General features: G+C 34.4%; 1 protein-coding gene and 1 long non-coding RNA gene across 3 annotated transcripts; both read right to left on the reverse strand.

The window, feature by feature from the left end:
* Window positions 1–933: 933 nt before the first annotated feature.
* On the reverse strand, window positions 934–2366 carry LOC107883261. Its single transcript, XR_001679160.2, has 3 exons — window positions 1694–2366; window positions 1557–1623; window positions 934–1499 (listed from the first exon to the last, which is right to left on the reverse strand). It is a non-coding gene; the product is annotated as an uncharacterized LOC107883261 (long non-coding RNA).
* Window positions 2367–2444: 78 nt separating this feature from the next.
* Window positions 2445–15108, reverse strand: LOC107883258. Of its 2 annotated transcripts, XM_029490205.1 has the most exons (4): window positions 14075–15108; window positions 13800–13997; window positions 4322–4378; window positions 2445–3799 (listed from the first exon to the last, which is right to left on the reverse strand). In XM_029490205.1, the coding sequence occupies exons 2-4, from the start codon at window positions 13880–13882 to the stop codon at window positions 3607–3609; spliced, it is 333 nt and encodes a 110-aa protein (XP_029346065.1). In that variant the 5' UTR covers window positions 13883–13997; window positions 14075–15108; the 3' UTR covers window positions 2445–3606. The 2 variants fall into 2 exon arrangements, with proteins under 2 accessions (XP_029346065.1, XP_016658412.1); XM_016802923.2 differs by lacking the exons at window positions 2445–3799; window positions 4322–4378 and adding an exon at window positions 11005–13219 and having other exon boundaries at window positions 13743–13997; window positions 14075–15076.
* Window positions 15109–23115: the final 8007 nt, after the last annotated feature.

Raw genomic sequence — 23115 nt, forward strand, 5'->3', positions numbered from 1 at the left:
AAGGTTCAATTCGGTGGTTCGTCTGGATCGAGCACCCATTACTCGCATGGTCCCCAATCTTGTCTTGGTGCTCGTCTGTCTCAGATGAGCGGACCCGTGACTGACATTCACGGTTTGTCCTCACTCTGGTTTCTCTTTGCTCGTCTGTCCCGGATGAGCGGGCCCGGGACCGCCGTTCTCGGTCGGTACTCAACCTGGCTTCTCTTTGCTCGTCTGGCTCGGATAAGCGGGCCAGGGACTGACGTTCTCGGTTGGTCCTCAACCTGGCTTCTCTTTGCTCGTCTGTTTCCGCGGCTCGTGTTTCCCGCTTCTTGCGTGCTAGAACTGCGGGACTATTTATCGATCGTTTGTTGTTGGGCATAATAAATTAACTAATAATAGTAGAAATTCTTATAATAGTTGCAATTAAATTCGGTTATAAATATGAATCGTTGGGCACTATAATAAATAACAAACATTTTAAACCATTGGCAACCAATAATTATTATTATTATAGCTTTGAAACCCACGGTAACTATTTAAAAACAAAAAGGTCCATAAGTTTCAAAATATTATATAATTGATTGCCATGGGTAGATGGACACACCCGTACTATATCTGATCCTGTTCAATTCGTTGCCCATTAAAGACCTATAATTATAAACAACACTCATGGTAACCTTGGTAACCACAGTAACCATGGATCATGGTAACCTTAATAGCCATGAAATCTTGGTAACCTTAGTAACCATGGCAACCTTGGTAACCATGGTAACATGGTAACCTTAATAGCCATGAAATCTTGGTAACCTTAGTAACCATGGCAACTTTGGACACACAGACACACTGACATACATTCATTTTTATATATATAGATTATAAAAAAAAATGTTACGTTTTGATTCTGGAGAACAATAATAATAACAAATACAATTGACAATATGTATTGATTTGCAGATTTTTCTATAAAATGTATGTCAGTTAAATTTACAGCTGTAGCAGTCTGGCAGGTTTCTAAATGTCCAATTTCATCTTCGATATTATCAGTGATATCAAAAGTTAATAATATATATCGTTAAAACTAAAACTTAAAACTACATACAAATTGAAAGAAAAAATTAACATATGTGGGCAATCCAACAATTTCTTAAACATTTCGGTATTAGAACAATGAATTAATACAATATAAAAATGGGATCAATCATTAGTCGTTACAGTGTGCGGAATGTTTAGATTGTATTACTTGTGAAATAGAAATTAATATAGGTGATCCTGAAATGTAATTTATTTTATTGTAAAAAATGTATGTGATAAACATTGTGGGCACTTTCAGGTAAGCCTTTCAGCTGGGATCAAATCGGTTACTTCTCTTCCTAAAACTACCAACATCCCATCCAAAGTAGTTGCAGGCACATTTTCTATTTCCTCTGAAACAGTGTTTCTCTTTAGGTACGTTTTTTTTTTGCTGTACGTTCTTGTTTCAATTCTTTAGCCAGTATTTCCCGTTTGGAATTTCATACCTGTAAAATATGTTCACATTCTTACTGGTAGAAGAGTCAAATATATATTACACTTACATGAAAATGAATTAAAATTCATAGTATTTGCGACCTTGATTATCATTTTTAGGTACCACCTTCAAACCTAAATGCACAGAAACAAAAAAAGTTTATTTAAATGTTGCAAGTAGGGTGGTATGAGGATATTTGATTACCTTAGAATCGATAAGGACTTTCGTTTTAACGAGGTCTGGATCATAGTACTGTTCATTTTAGTATTCTTCAGTTTTGCATTTGGTCGATCCTTTTTTTGCGGCCATAGATGTTGCGATCGATTTTGTCAGAACGATGTCAACGAGGACTATACGGAATTTCTCCTTAACTGCCACCATCATTGTACGACACGTATTATATGTGGCGGCGCGTTGCCAAGGACGGATCCGGTACCATGCCACGTCCGTCTATGCAGTCATCGAAAGGGAAATCCGTGTAACTGCTATCTATCACTGTCTTCCATCCCATCCGAATCACTGGTGTCGAAATGATGTTGTAATTATGAAAAGCATTAGTAGTGGCAGTAGCAGTAATATTGTTCGGAGGGGTAATCTTGTCAGCCACATTTTCTATTTCCTCTGAAACAGTGTTCTCGGTATCATTATGATTATGATTATTTTCGATCAAATCCCGAACATCAGTCTTTCAAACTGTTACATTCATTTGAGGAAAATATTTAATCCTAAGTTCTTTAGATGGACTATCTTTTGATTACTTATCAGTCATCAGTATTGTTTACCATAATCTTCAATTTACGGGAAGAGTAAGTTCACCGTCAGACTGTATCTGTACAGCTTTGATCAAAATATTTTTCACATTTTCGTGAATTTCACGTATTTTGTACATATTTGAACATTAAATACTTATAAAAAAGATTGTGATTATGAATTTTTAATATTTTTCATCCATGTGTTTTTTTTTTAAAAAAGATCATTCATCAAGGTCCACAATTTAAGTATCTTAGTAGACTTCAGAAGACTCTGATCTTGTTCTGCCAAGTCTTCAAATTCACGTTTTCCCTCATTTTTTAATACTGACTTCTTTTTCCAGTAAAAAATTATCATTCTCAAACATTCTATCTAAATCCCTATAAGAATGTAATGGTGCCCTTGCTGACATACTAAAGGAAGATGTAGGTGATGAAATATTATTTATTTCCGAATAACTATCTTGCAAATCCTTTGAATCATTATTATATAATGGATTATTTGGAGAATTTGGAACATCTAGACTTTTGAATGAAAAATCAAATTAATCATCTATATTATAGTTGAGAAACACTTTGAGCCTAACCGGTACTGGTAACAGATTAATTTTAGTCTTTAGAAATTTCAGAAACAAAAATAATAATTAACAAAGTCTTAATAATTGGCTGGTATTCTATAGAAGTTCATGTGCACATAAATAAGTAAAAAAATTGAAAAAACAGCCTAAAATAAAAAAAAAAACACGAATCCAAAGTATCTTTCTTTACATGCTTTGCTATTACTAAGTTTTTGTGATTGTTCAACTACTTTTGGGTATACCACGCTGTTGAATCAATGTCCATTTAAGTATTTGATATTATATTTTAATTTATAGACATCCCGACAGCGTTGTACGTGAGATTAGTCATGACATAATTTACCAGCTTGGTGGTTGACAAATAATTGAAATAATAAAAATTTAGCCGAAGAAATTGTTACGTCTTGGTTCTAGAGAACAATTAGAATAAAAAATAAATTGGTAATTACATTATAAATAGAAATACATTCTCTCGATTTGCAGATTTTTCTACAAAATATATGTCAGTTAAATTTACAGCTGTAGCAGTCTGGCAGGTTTCTAAATGTCCAATTTCATCTTCGGTATTATCAGTGATATCTAACATATGTGGGCAATCCAAAAATTTCTTAAAAATTTCTGTATTAGAACAATGAATTAATACAATATATAAATGGGATCAATCATTAGTCGTTACAGTGTGCGGAATGTTTAGCTTGTATTACTTGTGATATAGAAATTAATATAGGTGATCGTGAAATGTAATTTATTTTATTGTAAAAAATGTATGTGATAAACATTGTGGACACATTCAGTTAAGCCTTTCAGCTGAGATCAAATCGGTTACTTCTCTTCCTAAAACTACCAACATCCCATCCAAAGTAGTTGCAGCCACATTCTGTATTTCCTCTGAAACAGTGTTTCTTTTTAGGTACGTTTTTTTTTTTGCTGTACGTTCTTGTTTCAATTCTTTTAGCCAGTATTTCCCGTTTGGAATTTCATACCTGCAAAATATGTTCACATTTTTACTGGTAGAAGAGTCAAATATATATTACACTTACATGAAAATGAATTAAAAATTCATAGATGTTGCGATCAATTTTGCCAGAACGATGTCAACGAGGACTAAACGGAATTTCTCCTTAACTGCCACTATCATTGGGCGACACGCATTATATCTTAACTGTAGGTATGAAATAATAATAGAGAAGTTCATTCGAATTTCAATTTATTAGGATTTTAGGAGGAAACAGTATAAATAAAACTCATTTTTTAACCTAAACTTTTAAATCCTAAACGCACAAAAATAAAAATCATAATTAACATGGTCTAAATAATTTTCTGGCATTCTGGAGAAATCTATGTGCAATTAAAATAATACAAAAAATGATAAAACATCCTAAAATCAAAAAAAAAAATAGTAAGCACCGGTCTTTGCATGCTTTGCTATAACTACGTTTTTTTGATAGTTCAACTACTTATGGGTATACCACGATGTGGAAACAATATCGATTTAAGTATTTTACCATCGTCTTCCTTTCAGACCCAGGCGGTTCCCGCAGATGAATTGGAATGAGCAATACCAAATCGTTATTCCCTCGATCAGTGAAAATTTTGCTTTTCGTTGATATGTATTTTGATATGTTTTCTCACATTTGATTCACACATGGTCTTATCGTTTAAAAAATATTAAATTGATTTCTGTAGCCCTTGTAAGGAGTAACGATCTTAAAAAAAATAAAATATACAAAAAATTAATGAATTAATTTAGATACCCATACACGTCTCACCATTTCAAAAATCACCATTGTTCTTCTGCTAATGTCCAGCTATCATCCACCTATATTCATCTTCACAGTTTTGAACGATGTTCAACCGAGCACATGTCATATGGTGATTAACATATTTTTTTTTTTTACAATGTAGTACAAAGGTTACCTCTTCTTGAACGAATGGTCACCTCCGTACTTATACTATTGATGCAATAAGTTAATTTTTGTATCAATAAGTCAACAGTATAATTTTAGGTAACATATTTAGTTTATTATAAAAAAAAAATGTAAGACATAATTTGGTACATAATATTATGGAATAAAGTTAATCACAACAACTATAATCAGATTATATTTATAAAACAAAAATGTTTGATATTTTATAGAATTGTTACATTATAATTAATTGGTTCATTGTGTTTAGCTTCTTTTAATAGCCTGCTATTTGTTCTATTCTTCCTCATTTGCAATAACATTGGTTTACATTTGTTTTAATTTTATATAAAAAAAAATGTATTGTAAGTACAAGTAGTATTGATGTGTAGGATTGTAAAAAGTTTATAATATAACTGATAAATCGTCATGTTTACTACGATTAGATATGATATTCAATTAATGCATGATATAAATTAGCCCCTGGCGTGGTCTAACAACTCGAAAGCTAATTTACATGCATTTGATTGAACAACTCAAATAATCAGTGCACGAAGTAAAACAAAAATAGTGGTCGGACGTTGAGAAAATCCTAGACGTTCCGAAAACTCCATTTCATTGTAGATACATTGTATAGTGACTTGAAGGGGACGCGTTTCCATCGTTCCTCTATAAATTAAATGAAGGATCGGCAGGCTGAAGCCTATGAAAATATGTTTGGTTGTATAAGTTAAAATTCGTAGTGACAAATTGTTATTCAAATGAGTAGTAAAGAATAGTTAACATGTAATTAATAAAAAAAAAAAATTATTATTTGTGTTACAAGTTTCATACATGGTGAACCGTTATCAAACATTTTTTATATATTTTTTTAATCTATCATAAATATTTTAATCTTATGTTATATGAAAAAAAAATTAAATTAACGTTATTGTATTGATAAATTCTCAATATAATACTATCGGTTAACTATTTTTTTTGTTAAATTTTTTCATAATATTTTAGTACTGAAAAAAAAATTACATTCTATAATGAACATGTGCAAAGGTTGTATTATCGTGTTAATCCTCCATTAGACTGATTACAAAATATTCAATTTTTATGAAAATTGCTTACTTTAATTAAAAATATACTGTTTTCCTCGTTGTGTATTTTGTAACCTGCTAGTTTTATGTAATTTTGTGTTATTTCATTTGACTTTGATGCATTTCAATAATGTTATCGCGCAAATTGTTTAAAATTAAAACAATACAGAATATTATAATAGTTCTTAAAAATAGGTTCAACAACATTTTTTTTTTACCAAATACTATCATGAGCCAATCACAGGCGCAACGGACTGTCCCGCAGCTGCTCGTTGACTTCTTCCTCTTTTTTTCTCCTTCTCGTTCGGTTTCTTTGCGATCAGTTCCTGTAAGATTACTCCACTGGAGTCCATTTCTATCTGGGAACTTAGAGCAAAGATTTTGAATGGCATCAGTTCTATATCGAAGGTGGTGCAATCGAAATTCTCCTTGTCCATCGTCCACAAGTCGTCAACGTCGGTTTGCCTCTCCGTCGAACAGCCAAGACTCGTCTTCGGAGGAGTCTGAATCAAACGACCAATAATTCATTTTGTGTAGTAGTTATATTGTCAACGTTCTGTTGAGCCTACAATGTAAAGTCGGCGTGTCTCAAATTTTCAAAGCCATTGGCTTACCTCTAGTAGGAATCTTTTTGTTCCTATTCAAAAGTATACTGTTTTTCTCGTTGTGTATTTTGTTTATTGGAAGTTTCTCAATACTTTGGTGACAAAGAGTCGAGATTTTATCGTTTAAACTTATATAACCAGAAAGAATATTATTCCGGAGGACGCAATTTAAATTCGATGTTTGAGGAAACCATTTATCACAGACATCAAATGTGTATGGACTTCTGCTATTTTCATGTAGTTGTGTGTTCTTTCATTTGACTTTGATGCATTTCAATAATGTTATCGCGTAAATTGTTTAAAATTAATACAATACAGAATATTATAATAGTTCTTAAAAATAGGTACAACAACATTTTTTTTTTTCATAATACTATCATGAGCCAATCACAGGCGCAAAGGACTGTCCCGTGGCTGCTCGTCGACTTCTTCCTCTTTTTCTAATCCTTCTCGTGCAGTTTCTTTGCGATCAGTTCCTGTAAGATTACTCCACTGGAGTCCATTTCTATCTGGGAACTTAGAGCAAAGATTTTGAATGGCATCAGTTCTATATCGAAGGTGGTGCAATCGAAATTCTCCTTGTCCATCGTCCACAAGTCGTCAACGTCGGTTTGCCTCTCCGTCGAACAGCCAAGACTCGTCTTCGGAGGAGTCTGAATCAAACGACCAATAATTCATTTTGTGTAGTAGTTATATTGACAACGTTCTGTTGAGCCTACAATGTAAAGTCGGAGGGTCTCAAATTTTCAAAGCCATTGGCTTACCCCTAGTAGGAATCTTTTTGTTCCTATTCAAAAGTATACTTTTTTTCTCGTTGTGTATTTTGTTTATTGGAAGTTTCTCAATACTTTGGTGACATAGAGTCGAGATTTTATCGTTTAAACTTATATAACCAGAAAGAATATTATTCCGGAGGACGCAATTTAAATTCGATGTTTGAGGAAACCTTTTATCACAGACATCACATGTGTATGGACTTCTGCTATTTTCATGTAATTGTGTGTTCTTTCATTTGACTTTGATGCATTTCAATAATGTTATCGCGTAAATTGTTTAAAATTAATACAATACTGAATATTATAATAGTTCTTAAAAATAGGTACAACAACATTTTTTTTTTACATAATACTATCATGAGCCAATCACAGGCGCAACGGACTGTCCCGCAGCTGCTCGTCGACTTCTTCTTCTTTTTTTCTCCTTCTCGTTCGGTTTCATTGTGATCAGTTCCTGTAAGATTACTCCACTGGAGTCCATTTCTATCTGGGAACTTAGAGCAAAGATTTTGAATGGCATCAGTTCTATATCGAAGGTGGTGCAATCGAAATTCTCCTTGTCCATCGTCCACAAGTCGTCAACGTCGGTTTGCCTCTCCGTCGAACAGCCAAGACTCGTCTTCGGAGGAGTCTGAATCAAACGACCAATATTTCATTTTGTGTAGTAGTTATATTGACAACGTTCTGTTGAGCCTACAATGTAAAGTCGGCGTGTCTCTAATTTTGAAAGCCATTGGCTTACCTCTAGTAGGAATCTTTTTGTTCCTATTCAAAAGTATACTGTTTTTCTCGTTGTGTATTTTGTTTATTGGAAGTTTCTCAATACTTTGGTGACATAGAGTCGAGATTTTATCGTTTAAACTTATATAACCAGAAAGAATATTATTCCGGAGGACGCAATTTAAATTCGATGTTTGAGGAAACCATTTATCACAGACATCATATGTGTATGGACTTCTGCTATTTTCATGTAATTGTGTGTTCTTTCATTTGACTTTGATGCATTTCAATAAGGTTATCGCGTAAATTGTTTAAAATTAATACAATACAGAATATTATAATAGTTCTTAAAAATAGGTACAACAACATTTTTTTTTTACATAATACTATCATGAGCCAATCACAGGCGCAACGGACTGTCCCGCAGCTGCTCGTCGACTTCTTCTTCTTTTTTTCTCCTTCTCGTTCGGTTTCATTGTGATCAGTTCCTGTAAGATTACTCCACTGGAGTCCATTTCTATCTGGGAACTTAGAGCAAAGATTTTGAATGGCATCAGTTCTATATCGAAGGTGGTGCAATCGAAATTCTCCTTGTCCATCGTCCACAAGTCGTCAACGTCGGTTTGCCTCTCCGTCGAACAGCCAAGACTCGTCTTCGGAGGAGTCTGAATCAAACGACCAATAATTCATTTTGTGTAGTAGTTATATTGACAACGTTCTGTTGAGCCTACAATGTAAAGTCGGAGGGTCTCAAATTTTCAAAGCCATTGGCTTACCCCTAGTAGGAATCTTTTTGTTCCTATTCAAAAGTATACTTTTTTTCTCGTTGTGTATTTTGTTTATTGGAAGTTTCTCAATACTTTGGTGACAAAGAGTCGAGATTTTATCGTTTAAACTTATATAACCAGAAAGAATATTATTCCGGAGGACGCAATTTAAATTCGATGTTTGAGGAAACCATTTATCACAGACATCATATGTGTATGGACTTCTGCTATTTTCATGTAATTGTGTGTTCTTTCATTTGACTTTGATGCATTTCAATAATGTTATCGCGTAAATTGTTTAAAATTAATACAATACAGAATATTATAATAGTTCTTAAAAATAGGTACAACAACATTTTTTTTTTCATAATACTATCATGAGCCAATCACAGGCGCAAAGGACTGTCCCGTGGCTGCTCGTCGACTTCTTCCTCTTTTTCTAATCCTTCTCGTGCAGTTTCTTTGCGATCAGTTCCTGTAAGATTACTCCACTGGAGTCCATTTCTATCTGGGAACTTAGAGCAAAGATTTTGAATGGCATCAGTTCTATATCGAAGGTGGTGCAATCGAAATTCTCCTTGTCCATCGTCCACAAGTCGTCAACGTCGGTTTGCCTCTCCGTCGAACAGCCAAGACTCGTCTTCGTAGGAGTCTGAATCAAACGACCAATAATTCATTTTGTGTAGTAGTTATATTGACAACGTTCTGTTGAGCCTACAATGTAAAGTCGGAGGGTCTCAAATTTTCAAAGCCATTGGCTTACCCCTAGTAGGAATCTTTTTGTTCCTATTCAAAAGTATACTTTTTTTCTCGTTGTGTATTTTGTTTATTGGAAGTTTCTCAATACTTTGGTGACATAGAGTCGAGATTTTATCGTTTAAACTTATATAACCAGAAAGAATATTATTCCGGAGGACGCAATTTAAATTCGATGTTTGAGGAAACCATTTATCACAGACATCATATGTGTATGGACTTCTGCTATTTTCATGTAATTGTGTGTTCTTTCATTTGACTTTGATGCATTTCAATAATGTTATTGCGTAAATTGTTTAAAATTAATACAATACAGAATATTATAATAGTTCTTAAAAATAGGTACAACAACATTTTTTTTTTACATAATACTATCATGAGCCAAACACAGGCGCAAAGGACTGTCCCGCGGCTGCTCGTCGACTTCTTCCTCTTTTTCTAATCCTTCTCGTGCAGTTTCTTTGCGATCAGTTCCTGTAAGATTACTCCACTGGAGTCCATTTCTATCTGGGAACTTAGAGCAAAGATTTTGAATGGCATCAGCTCTATATCGAAGGTGGTGCAATCGAAATTCTCCTTGTCCATCGTCCACAAGTCGTCAACGTCGGTTTGCCTCTCCGTCGAACAGCCAAGACTCGTCTTCGTAGGAGTCTGAATCAAACGACCAATAATTCATTTTGTGTAGTAATTATATTGACAACGTTCTGTTGAGCCTACAATGTAAAGTCGGCGTGTCTCAAATTTTCAAAGCCATTGGCTTACCTCTAGTAGGAATCTTTTTGTTCCTATTCAAAAGTATACTGTTTTTCTCGTTGTGTATTTTGTTTATTGGAAGTTTCTCAATACTTTGGTGACATAGAGTCGAGATTTTATCGTTTAAACTTATATAACCAGAAAGAATATTATTCCGGAGGACGCAATTTAAATTCGATGTTTGAGGAAACCATTTATCACAGACATCATATGTGTATGGGCTTCTGCTATTTTCATGTAATTGTGTGTTCTTTCATTTGACTTTGATGCATTTCAATAATGTTATCGCGTAAATTGTTTAAAATTAAAACAATACAGAATATTATAATAGTTTCTTAAAAATAGGTACAACAACATTTTTTTTTTTACATAATACTATCATGAGCCAATCACAGGCGCAACGGACTGTCCCGCAGCTGCTCGTCGACTTCTTCTTCTTTTTTCTAATCCTTCTCGTTCGGTTTCTTTGCGATCAGTTCCTGTAAGATTACTCCACTGGAGTCCATTTCTATCTGGGAACTCAGAGTAAAGATTTTGAATGGCATCAGTTCTATATCGAAGGTGGTGCAAACGAAATTCTCCTTGTCCATCGTCCACAAGTTGTCAACGTTGGTTTGCCTCTCCGACGAACAGCCAAGACTCGTCTTCGGAGGAGTCTGAATCAAACGACCAATAATTCATTTTGTGTTCTAGTTATATTGACAACGTTCTGTTGAGCCTACAATGTAAGATCGGTGTGTCTCAAATTTTCAAACACATAGGCTTACCTCTAGTAGGAATCTTTTTGTTCCTATTCAAAAGTATACTGTTTTCCTCGTTGTGTATTTTGTTGATTGGAAGTTTCTCAATACTTTAGTGACATACAGTCGAGATTTGATCGTTTAAACTTATCTAACCGGAAAGAATATTATTCCGGAGGACGCAATTTAAATTCGATGTTTGAGGAAACCATTTATCACAGACATCATATGTGTATGGGCTTCTGCTATTTTCATGTAATTGTGTGTTCTTTCATTTGACTTTGATGCATTTCAATAATGTTATCGCGTAAATTGTTTAAAATTAAAACAATACAGAATATTATAATAGTTCTTAAAAATAGGTTCAACAACATTTTTTTTTTACATAATACTATCATGAGCCAATCACAGGCGCAACGGACTATCCCGTGACTGCTCGTCGACTTCTTCCTCTTTTTCTAATCCTTCTCGTGCAGTTTCTTTGCGATCAGTTCCTGTAAGATTACTCCACTGGAGTCCATTTCTATCTGGGAACTCAGAGTAAAGATTTTGAATGGCATCAGTTCTATATCGAAGGTGGTGCAAACGAAATTCTCCTTGTCCATCGTCCACAAGTTGTCAACGTTGGTTTGCCTCTCCGACGAACAGCCAAGACTCGTCTTCGGAGGAGTCTGAATCAAACGACCAATAATTCATTTTGTGTAGTAGTTATATTGACAACGTTCTGTTGAGCCTACAATGTAAGGTTGGCGTGTCTCAAATTTTCAAACACATAGGCTTACCTCTAGTAGGAATCTTTTTGTTCCTATTCAAAAGTATACTGTTTTCCTCGTTGTGTATTTTGTTGATTGGAAGTTTCTCAATACTTTAGTGACATACAGTCGAGATTTGATCGTTTAAACTTATCTAACCGGAAAGAATATTATTCCGGAGGACGCAATTTAAATTCGATGTTTGAGGAAACCATTTATCACAGACATCATATGTGTATGGGCTTCTGCTATTTTCATGTAATTGTGTGTTCTTTCATTTGACTTTGATGCATTTCAATAATGTTATCGCGTAAATTGTTTACAATTAAAACAATACAGAATATTATAATAGTTCTTAAAAATAGGTACAACAACATTTTTTTTTTACATAATACTATCATGAGCCAATCACAGGCACAACGGACTATCCCGCGGATGCTCGTCGACTTCTTCCTCTTTTTCTAATCCTTCTCGTGCAGTTTCTTTGCGATCAGTTGCCTGTAAGATTACTATACTGGAGTCCATTTCCATCTGGGAACTCAGAGTAAAGATTTTGAATGGCATCAGTTCTATATCAAAGATGGTGCAAACGAAATTCTCCTTGTCCATCGTCCACAAGTTGTCATTGTCGGATTGCCTCTCCGTCGAACAGACAAGACTCGTCTTCGGAGGAGTCTGTATCAAACGACCAATAATTCATTTTGTGTAGTAGTTATATTGACATCGTTCTGTTGAGCCTACAATGTAAGATCGGCGTGTCTCAAATTTTCAAAGCCATTGGCTTACCTCTAGTAGGAATCTTTTTGTTCCTATTCAAAAGTATACTGGTTTCCTCGTTGTGTATTTTGTTTATTGGAAGTTTCTCAATACTTTAGTAACATACAGTTGAAATTTGATCGTTTATACTTATATAACCAGAAAGAATATTATTTCGGAGGACGCAATTTAAATTCGATGTTTGAGGAAACCATTTATCACAGACATCATATGTGTATGGACTTCTGCTATTTTCATGTAATTGTGTGTTCTTTCATTTTACTTTGATGCATTTCAATAATGTTATCGTGTAAATTGTTTAAAATTAATACAATACAGAATATTATAATAGTTCTTAAAAATAGGTTCAACAACATTTTTTTTTTTTACATAAAAAACGAGTCAACGAGGACTAAACGGAATTTCTCCTTAACTGACACCATCATTGTACGACACGTATTATATGTGGCGGCGCGTTGCCAAGGACGGATCCGGTACCATGCCACGTCCGTCTATGCAGTCATCGAAAGGGAAATCCGTGTAACTGCTATCTATCACTGTCTTCCATCCCATCCGAATCACTGGTGTCGACATGATGTTGTAAGCCTTTCAGCTGAGATCAAATCAGTTACTTCTCTTCCTAAAACTACCAACATCCCATCCAAAGTAGTTGCAGCCACATTCTCTATTTCCTCTGAAACAGTGTTTCTTTTTAGGTACGTTTTTTTTTTTGCTGTACGTTCTTGTTTCAATTCTTTTAGCCAGTATTTCCCGTTTGGAATTTCATACCTGCAAAAAATGTTCACATTTTTACTGGTAGAAGAGTCAAATATATATTACACTTACATGAAAATGAATTAAAAATTCATAGATGTTGCGATCGATTTTGCCAGAACGATGTCAACGAGGACTAAACGGAATTTCTCCTTAACTGCCACTATCATTGGGCGACACGCATTATATCTTAATTGTAGGTATGAAATAATAATAGAGAAGTTCATTCGAATTTCAATTTATTAGGATTTTAGGAGGAAACAGTATAAATAAAACTCATTTTTTAACCTAAACTTTTAAATCCTAAACGCACAAAAATAAAAATCATAATTAACATGGTCTAAATAATTTTCTGGCATTCTGGAGAAATCTATGTGCAATTAAAATAATACAAAAAATGATAAAACATCCTAAAATCAAAAAAAAAAATAGTAAGCACCGGTCTTTGCATGCTTTGCTATAATTACGTTTTTTTTGATAGTTCAACTACTTATGGGTATACCACGATGTGGAAACAATGTCGATTTAAGTATTTTACCATCGTCTTCCTTTCAGACCCAGGCGGTTCCCGCAGATGAATTGGAATGAGCAATACCAAATCGTTATTCCCTCGATCAGTGAAAAATTTTGCTTTTCGTTGATATGTATTTTGATATGTTTTCTCACATTTGATGGCATTTTCGTGAAATCCAAAATAACAAAAAATGTTTACTTATAAATACGACTTCATCATGGTCTTATCGTTTAAAAAATATTAAATTGATATCTGTAGCCCTTGTAAGGAAGTAACGATCTTAAAAAAAAAAAATATACAAAAAATTAATGAATTAATTTAGATACCCATACACGTCTCGCCATTCCAAAAATCACCTTTGTTCTTCTGCTAATGTCCAGCTATCCTCCACCTATATTCATCTTCACAGTTTTGAACGATGTTCAACCGAGCACGTGTCATATGGTGATTAACATATTTTTTTCTTTTTACAATGTAGTATAAAGGTGACCTCTTCTTGAACGAATGGTCACCTCCGTACTTATACTATTGATGCAATAAGTTAATTTTTGTATCAATAAGTCAACAGTATAATTTTAGGTAACATATTTAGTTTATTATAAAAAAAAAATGTAAGATATAATTTGGTACATAATATTATGGAATAAAGTTTATCACAACAACTATAATCAGATTATATTTATAAAACAAAAATGTTTGATATTTTATAGAACTGTTATATTATAATTAATTGGTCCATTGTGTTTAGCTTCTTTTAATAGCATGCTATTTGTTCTATTCTTCCTCATTTGCAATAACATTGGTTTACATTTGTTTTAATTTTATATAAAAAAAATGTATTGTAAGTACAAGTATGATTGATGTGTAGGATTGTAAAAAGTTTATAATATAACTGATACATCGTCATGTTTACTACGATTAGATATGATATTCAATTAATGCATGATATAAATTAGCCCCTGGCGTGGTCTAACAACTCGAAAGCTAATTTACATGCATTTGATTGAACAACTCAAATAATCACTGCACGAAGTAAAACAAAAATAGTGGTCGGACGTTGAGAAAATCCTAGACGTTCCGAAAACTCCATTTCATTGTGGATACATTGTATAGCGACTTGCAGAGGACGCGTTTCCATCGTTCCTCTATAAATTAAATGAAGGATCGGCAGGCTGAAGTCTATGAAAATATGTTTGGTTGTATAAGTTAAAATTCGTAGTGAACAAATTGTTATTCAAATGAGTAGTAAAGAATAGTTAACATGTAATTAATAAAAAAAAAAAATAATTATTTGTGTTACAAGGTTCATACATGGTGAACCGTTATCAAACATTTTTTATATATTTTTTTAATCTATCATAAATATTTTAATCTTATGTTATATGAAAAAAAAATTAAATTAACGTTATTGTATTGATAAATTCTCAATATAATAATATTATCGGTCAACTATTTTTTTTGTTAAATTTTTTCAAAATATTTTAGTACTGAAAAAAAAAAATTACATTCTATAATGAACATGTGCAAAGGTTGTATTATCGTGTTAATCCTCCATTAGACTGATTACAAAATATTCAATTTTTATGAAAATTGCTTACTTTAATTAAAAATATACTGTTTTCCTCGTTGTGTATTTTGTAACCTGCTAGTTTTATGTAATTGTGTGTTCTTTCATTTGACTTTGATACATTTCAATAATGTTATCGCGTAAATTGTTTAAAATTAAAACAATACAGAATATTATAATAGTTCTTAAAAATAGATACAACAACATTTTTTTTTTACATAATACTATCATGAGCCAATCACAGGCGCAACGGACTATCCCGCGGCTGCTCGTCGACTTCTTCCTCTTTTTCTAATCCTTCTCGTGCAGTTTCTTTGCGATCAGTTGCCTGTAAGATTACTATACTGGAGTCCATTTCCATCTGGGAACTCAGAGTAAAGATTTTGAATGGCATCAGTTCTATATCAAAGATGGTGCAAACGAAATTCTCCTTGTCCATCGTCCACAAGTCGTCAACGTCGGTTTACCTCTCCGTCGAACAGCCAAGACTCGTCTTCGGAGGAGTCTGAATCAAACGACCAATAATTCATTTTGTGTTCTAGTTATATTGACAACGTTCTGTTGAGCCTACAATGTAAGATCGGTGTGTCTCAAATTTTCAAACACATAGGCTTACCTCTAGTAGGAATCTTTTTGTTCCTATTCAAAAGTATACTGTTTTCCTCGTTGTGTATTTTGTTGATTGGAAGTTTCTCAATACTTTAGTGACATACAGTCGAGATTTGATCGTTTAAACTTATCTAACCGGAAAGAATATTATTCCGGAGGACGCAATTTAAATTCGATGTTTGAGGAAACCATTTATCACAGACATCATATGTGTATGGGCTTCTGCTATTTTCATGTAATTGTGTGTTCTTTCATTTGACTTTGATGCATTTCAATAATGTTATCGCGTAAATTGTTTAAAATTAAAACAATACAGAATATTATAATAGTTCTTAAAAATAGATACAACAACATTTTTTTTTTACATAATACTATCATGAGCCAATCACAGGCGCAACGGACTATCCCGCGGCTGCTCGTCGACTTCTTCCTCTTTTTCTAATCCTTCTCGTGCAGTTTCTTTGCGATCAGTTGCCTGTAAGATTACTATACTGGAGTCCATTTCCATCTGGGAACTCAGAGTAAAGATTTTGAATGGCATCAGTTCTATATCAAAGATGGTGCAAACGAAATTCTCCTTGTCCATCGTCCACAAGTCGTCAACGTCGGTTTACCTCTCCGTCGAACAGCCAAGACTCGTCTTCGGAGGAGTCTGAATCAAACGACCAATAATTCATTTTGTGTTCTAGTTATATTGACAACGTTCTGTTGAGCCTACAATGTAAGATCGGTGTGTCTCAAATTTTCAAACACATAGGCTTACCTCTAGTAGGAATCTTTTTGTTCCTATTCAAAAGTATACTGTTTTCCTCGTTGTGTATTTTGTTGATTGGAAGTTTCTCAATACTTTAGTGACATACAGTCGAGATTTGATCGTTTAAACTTATCTAACCGGAAAGAATATTATTCCGGAGGACGCAATTTAAATTCGATGTTTGAGGAAACCATTTATCACAGACATCATATGTGTATGGGCTTCTGCTATTTTCATGTAATTGTGTGTTCTTTCATTTGACTTTGATGCATTTCAATAATGTTATCGCGTAAATTGTTTAAAATTAAAACAATACAGAATATTATAATAGTTCTTAAAAATAGGTACAACAACATTTTTTTTTTACATAATACTATCATGAGCCAATCACAGGCACAACGGACTATCCCGCGGATGCTCGTCGACTTCTTCCTCTTTTTCTTCTCCTTCTCGTGCAGTTTCTTTGCGATCAGTTGCCTGTAAGATTACTATACTGGAGTCCATTTCCATCTTGGAACTCAGAGTAAAGATTTTGAATGGCATCAGTTCTATATCGAAGATGGTGCAAACGAAATTCTCCTTGTCCATCGTCCACAAGTTGTCATTGTCGGATTGCCTCTCCGTCGAACAGCCAAGACTCGTCTTCGGAGGAGTCTGAATCAAACGACCAATAATTCATTTTGTGTTCTAGTTATATTGACAACGTTCTGTTGAGCCTACAATGTAAGATCGGTGTGTCTCAAATTTTCAAACACATAGGCTTACCTCTAGTAGGAATCTTTTTGTTCCTATTCAAAAGTATACTGTTTTTCTCGTTGTGTATTTTGTTTATTGGAAGTATCTCAATACTTTGGTGACATACAGTCGAGATTTTATCGTTTAAACTTATATAACCAGAAAGAATATTATTCCGGAGGACGCAATTTAAATTCGATGTTTGAGGAAACCATTTATCACAGACATCATATGTGTATGGACTTCTGCTATTTTCATGTAATTGTGTGTTCTTTCATTTGACTTTGATGCATTTCAATAAGGTTATTGCGTAAATTGTTTAAAATTAATACAATACAGAATATTATAATAGTTCTTAAAAATAGGTACAACAACATTTTTTTTTTACATAATACTATCATGAGCCAATCACAGGCGCAACGGACTGTCCCGCAGCTGCTCGTCGACTTCTTCTTCTTTTTTTCTCCTTCTCGTTCGGTTTCATTGCGATCAGTTCCTGTAAGATTACTCCACTGGAGTCCATTTCTATCTGGGAACTTAGAGCAAAGATTTTGAATGGCATCAGTTCTATATCGAAGGTGGTGCAATCGAAATTCTCCTTGTCCATCGTCCACAAGTCGTCAACGTCGGTTTGCCTCTCCGTCGAACAGCCAAGACTCGTCTTCGGAGGAGTCTGAATCAAACGACCAATATTTCATTTTGTGTAGTAGTTATATTGACAACGTTCTGTTGAGCCTACAATGTAAAGTCGGAGGGTCTCAAATTTTCAAAGCCATTGGCTTACCCCTAGTAGGAATCTTTTTGTTCCTATTCAAAAGTATACTTTTTTTCTCGTTGTGTATTTTGTTTATTGGAAGTATCTCAATACTTTGGTGACAAAGAGTCGAGATTTTATCGTTTAAACTTATATAACCAGAAAGAATATTATTCCGGAGGACGCAATTTAAATTCGATGTTTGAGGAAACCATTTATCACAGACATCATATGTGTATGGACTTCTGCTATTTTCATGTAGTTGTGTGTTCTTTCATTTGACTTTGATGCATTTCAATAATGTTATCGCGTAAATTGTTTAAAATTAATACAATACAGAATATTATAATAGTTCTTAAAAATAGGTACAACAACATTTTTTTTTTCATAATACTATCATGAGCCAATCACAGGCGCAAAGGACTGTCCCGTGGCTGCTCGTCGACTTCTTCCTCTTTTTCTAATCCTTCTCGTGCAGTTTCTTTGCGATCAGTTCCTGTAAGATTACTCCACTGGAGTCCATTTCTATCTGGGAACTTAGAGCAAAGATTTTGAATGGCATCAGTTCTATATCGAAGGTGGTGCAATCGAAATTCTCCTTGTCCATCGTCCACAAGTCGTCAACGTCGGTTTGCCTCTCCGTCGAACAGCCAAGACTCGTCTTCGGAGGAGTCTGAATCAAACGACCAATAATTCATTTTGTGTAGTAGTTATATTGACAACGTTCTGTTGAGCCTACAATGTAAAGTCGGAGGGTCTCAAATTTTCAAAGCCATTGGCTTACCCCTAGTAGGAATCTTTTTGTTCCTATTCAAAAGTATACTTTTTTTCTCGTTGTGTATTTTGTTTATTGGAAGTTTCTCAATACTTTGGTGACATAGAGTCGAGATTTTATCGTTTAAACTTATATAACCAGAAAGAATATTATTCCGGAGGACGCAATTTAAATTCGATGTTTGAGGAAACCATTTATCACAGACATCATATGTGTATGGACTTCTGCTATTTTCATGTAATTGTGTGTTCTTTCATTTGACTTTGATGCATTTCAATAATGTTATCGCGTAAATTGTTTAAAATTAATACAATACAGAATATTATAATAGTTCTTAAAAATAGGTACAACAACATTTTTTTTTTACATAATACTATCATGAGCCAAACACAGGCGCAAAGGACTGTCCCGTGGCTGCTCGTCGACTTCTTCCTCTTTTTCTAATCCTTCTCGTGCAGTTTCTTTGCGATCAGTTCCTGTAAGATTACTCCACTGGAGTCCATTTCTATCTGGGAACTTAGAGCAAAGATTTTGAATGGCATCAGTTCTATATCGAAGGTGGTGCAATCGAAATTCTCCTTGTCCATCGTCCACAAGTCGTCAACGTCGGTTTGCCTCTCCGTCGAACAGCCAAGACTCGTCTTCGTAGGAGTCTGAATCAAACGACCAATAATTCATTTTGTGTAGTAATTATATTGACAACGTTCTGTTGAGCCTACAATGTAAAGTCGGCGTGTCTCAAATTTTCAAAGCCATTGGCTTACCTCTAGTAGGAATCTTTTTGTTCCTATTCAAAAGTATACTGTTTTTCTCGTTGTGTATTTTGTTTATTGGAAGTTTCTCAATACTTTGGTGACATAGAGTCGAGATTTTATCGTTTAAACTTATATAACCAGAAAGAATATTATTCCGGAGGACGCAATTTAAATTCGATGTTTGAGGAAACCTTTTATCACAGACATCACATGTGTATGGACTTCTGCTATTTTCATGTAATTGTGTGTTCTTTCATTTGACTTTGATGCATTTCAATAATGTTATCGCGTAAATTGTTTAAAATTAATACAATACAGAGTATTATAATAGTTCTTAAAAATAGGTACAACAACATTTTGTTTTTACGTAATACTATCATGAGCCAATCACAGGCGCAACGGACTGTCTCGCAGCTGCTCGTCGACTTCTTCCTCTTTTTTTCTCCTTCTCGTTCGGTTTCTTTGCGATCAGTTCCTGTAAGATTACTCCACTGGAGTCCATTTCTATCTGGGAACTTAGAGAAAAGATTTTGAATGGCATCAGTTCTATATCGAAGGTGGTGCAATCGAAATTCTCCTTGTCCATCGTCCACAAGTCGTCAACGTCGGTTTGCCTCTCCGTCGAACAGCCAAGACTCCTCTTCGGAGGAGTCTGAATCAAACGACCAATAATTCATTTTGTGTAGTAGTTATATTGACAACGTTCTGTTGAGCCTACAATGTAAAGTCGGCGTGTCTCAAATTTTCAAAGCCATTGGCTTACCTCTAGTAGGAATCTTTTTGTTCCTATTCAAAAGTATACTGTTTTTCTCGTTGTGTATTTTGTTTATTGGAAGTTTCTCAATACTTTGGTGACATAGAGTCGAGATTTTATCGTTTAAACTTATATAACCAGAAAGAATATTATTCCGGAGGACGCAATTTAAATTCGATGTTTGAGGAAACCATTTATCACAGACATCATATGTGTATGGACTTCTGCTATTTTCATGTAATTGTGTGTTCTTTCATTTGACTTTGATGCATTTCAATAATGTTATCGCGTAAATTGTTTAAAATTAATACAATACAGAATATTATAATAGTTCTTAAAAATAGGTACAACAACATTTTGTTTTTACATAATACTATCATGAGCCAATCACAGGCGCAACGGACTGTCTCGCAGCTGCTCGTCGACTTCTTCCTCTTTTTTTCTCCTTCTCGTTCGGTTTCTTTGCGATCAGTTCCTGTAAGATTACTCCACTGGAGTCCATTTGTATCTGGGAACTTAGAGCAAAGATTTTGAATGGCATCAGTTCTATATCGAAGGTGGTGCAATCGAAATTCTCCTTGTCCATCGTCCACAAGTCGTCAACGTCGGTTTGCTTCTCCGTCGAACAGCCAAGACTCGTCTTCGGAGGAGTCTGAATCAAACGACCAATAATTCATTTTGTGTAGTAGTTATATTGACAACGTTCTGTTGAGCCTACAATGTAAAGTCGGAGGGTCTCAAATTTTCAAAGCCATTGGCTTACCCCTAGTAGGAATCTTTTTGTTCCTATTCAAAAGTATACTTTTTTTCTCGTTGTGTATTTTGTTTATTGGAAGTATCTCAATACTTTGGTGACAAAGAGTCGAGATTTTATCGTTTAAACTTATATAACCAGAAAGAATATTATTCCGGAGGACGCAATTTAAATTCGATGTTTGAGGAAACCATTTATCACAGACATCATATGTGTATGGACTTCTGATATTTTCATGTAGTTGTGTGTTCTTTCATTTGACTTTGATGCATTTCAATAATGTTATCGCGTAAATTGTTTAAAATTAATACAATACAGAATATTATAATAGTTCTTAAAAATAGGTACAACAACATTTTTTTTTTTCATAATACTATCATGAGCCAATCACAGGCGCAAAGGACTGTCCCGTGGCTGCTCGTCGACTTCTTCCTCTTTTTCTAATCCTTCTCGTGCAGTTTCTTTGCGATCAGTTCCTGTAAGATTACTCCACTGGAGTCCATTTCTATCTGGGAACTTAGAGCAAAGATTTTGAATGGCATCAGTTCTATATCGAAGGTGGTGCAATCGAAATTCTCCTTGTCCATCGTCCACAAGTCGTCAACGTCGGTTTGCCTCTCCGTCGAACAGCCAAGACTCGTCTTCGTAGGAGTCTGAATCAAACGACCAATAATTCATTTTGTGTAGTAATTATATTGACAACGTTCTGTTGAGCCTACAATGTAAAGTCGGCGTGTCTCAAATTTTCAAAGCCATTGGCTTACCTCTAGTAGGAATCTTTTTGTTCCTATTCAAAAGTATACTGTTTTTCTCGTTGTGTATTTTGTTTATTGGAAGTTTCTCAATACTTTGGTGACATAGAGTCGAGATTTTATCGTTTAAACTTATATAACCAGAAAGAATATTATTCCGGAGGACGCAATTTAAATTCGATGTTTGAGGAAACCTTTTATCACAGACATCACATGTGTATGGACTTCTGCTATTTTCATGTAATTGTGTGTTCTTTCATTTGACTTTGATGCATTTCAATAATGTTATCGCGTAAATTGTTTAAAATTAATACAATACTGAATATTATAATAGTTCTTAAAAATAGGTACAACAACATTTTTTTTTTACATAATACTATCATGAGCCAATCACAGGCGCAACGGACTGTCCCGCAGCTGCTCGTCGACTTCTTCTTCTTTTTTTCTCCTTCTCGTTCGGTTTCATTGTGATCAGTTCCTGTAAGATTACTCCACTGGAGTCCATTTCTATCTGGGAACTTAGAGCAAAGATTTTGAATGGCATCAGTTCTATATCGAAGGTGGTGCAATCGAAATTCTCCTTGTCCATCGTCCACAAGTCGTCAACGTCGGTTTGCCTCTCCGTCGAACAGCCAAGACTCGTCTTCGGAGGAGTCTGAATCAAACGACCAATATTTCATTTTGTGTAGTAGTTATATTGACAACGTTCTGTTGAGCCTACAATGTAAAGTCGGCGTGTCTCTAATTTTGAAAGCCATTGGCTTACCTCTAGTAGGAATCTTTTTGTTCCTATTCAAAAGTATACTGTTTTTCTCGTTGTGTATTTTGTTTATTGGAAGTTTCTCAATACTTTGGTGACATAGAGTCGAGATTTTATCGTTTAAACTTATATAACCAGAAAGAATATTATTCCGGAGGACGCAATTTAAATTCGATGTTTGAGGAAACCATTTATCACAGACATCATATGTGTATGGACTTCTGCTATTTTCATGTAATTGTGTGTTCTTTCATTTGACTTTGATGCATTTCAATAATGTTATCGCGTAAATTGTTTAAAATTAATACAATACAGAATATTATAATAGTTCTTAAAAATAGGTACAACAACATTTTTGTTTTTACATAATACTATCATGGAGCCAATCACAGGCGCAACGGAACTGTCCCGCAAGCTGCTCGTCGACT

The sequence above is a fragment of the Acyrthosiphon pisum genome, chromosome A2 (assembly GCF_005508785.2).
Source record: "Acyrthosiphon pisum isolate AL4f chromosome A2, pea_aphid_22Mar2018_4r6ur, whole genome shotgun sequence".
NCBI classification, from domain to species: domain Eukaryota; kingdom Metazoa; phylum Arthropoda; class Insecta; order Hemiptera; family Aphididae; genus Acyrthosiphon; species Acyrthosiphon pisum.

What these genes read in the sequence shown, in the direction of transcription:
- LOC107883258 (XM_016802923.2), bottom strand. Translation starts at nt 13,882, where the DNA reads ATGCCATCAAATGTGAGAAAACATATCAAAATACATATCAACGAAAAG. An exon ending in GGTCTGAAAGGAAGACGATG is followed by an intron (nt 13,220 to 13,742) that starts GTAAAATACTTA and finishes CATTTTTTGCAG; the next exon opens with GTATGAAATTCCAAACGGGA.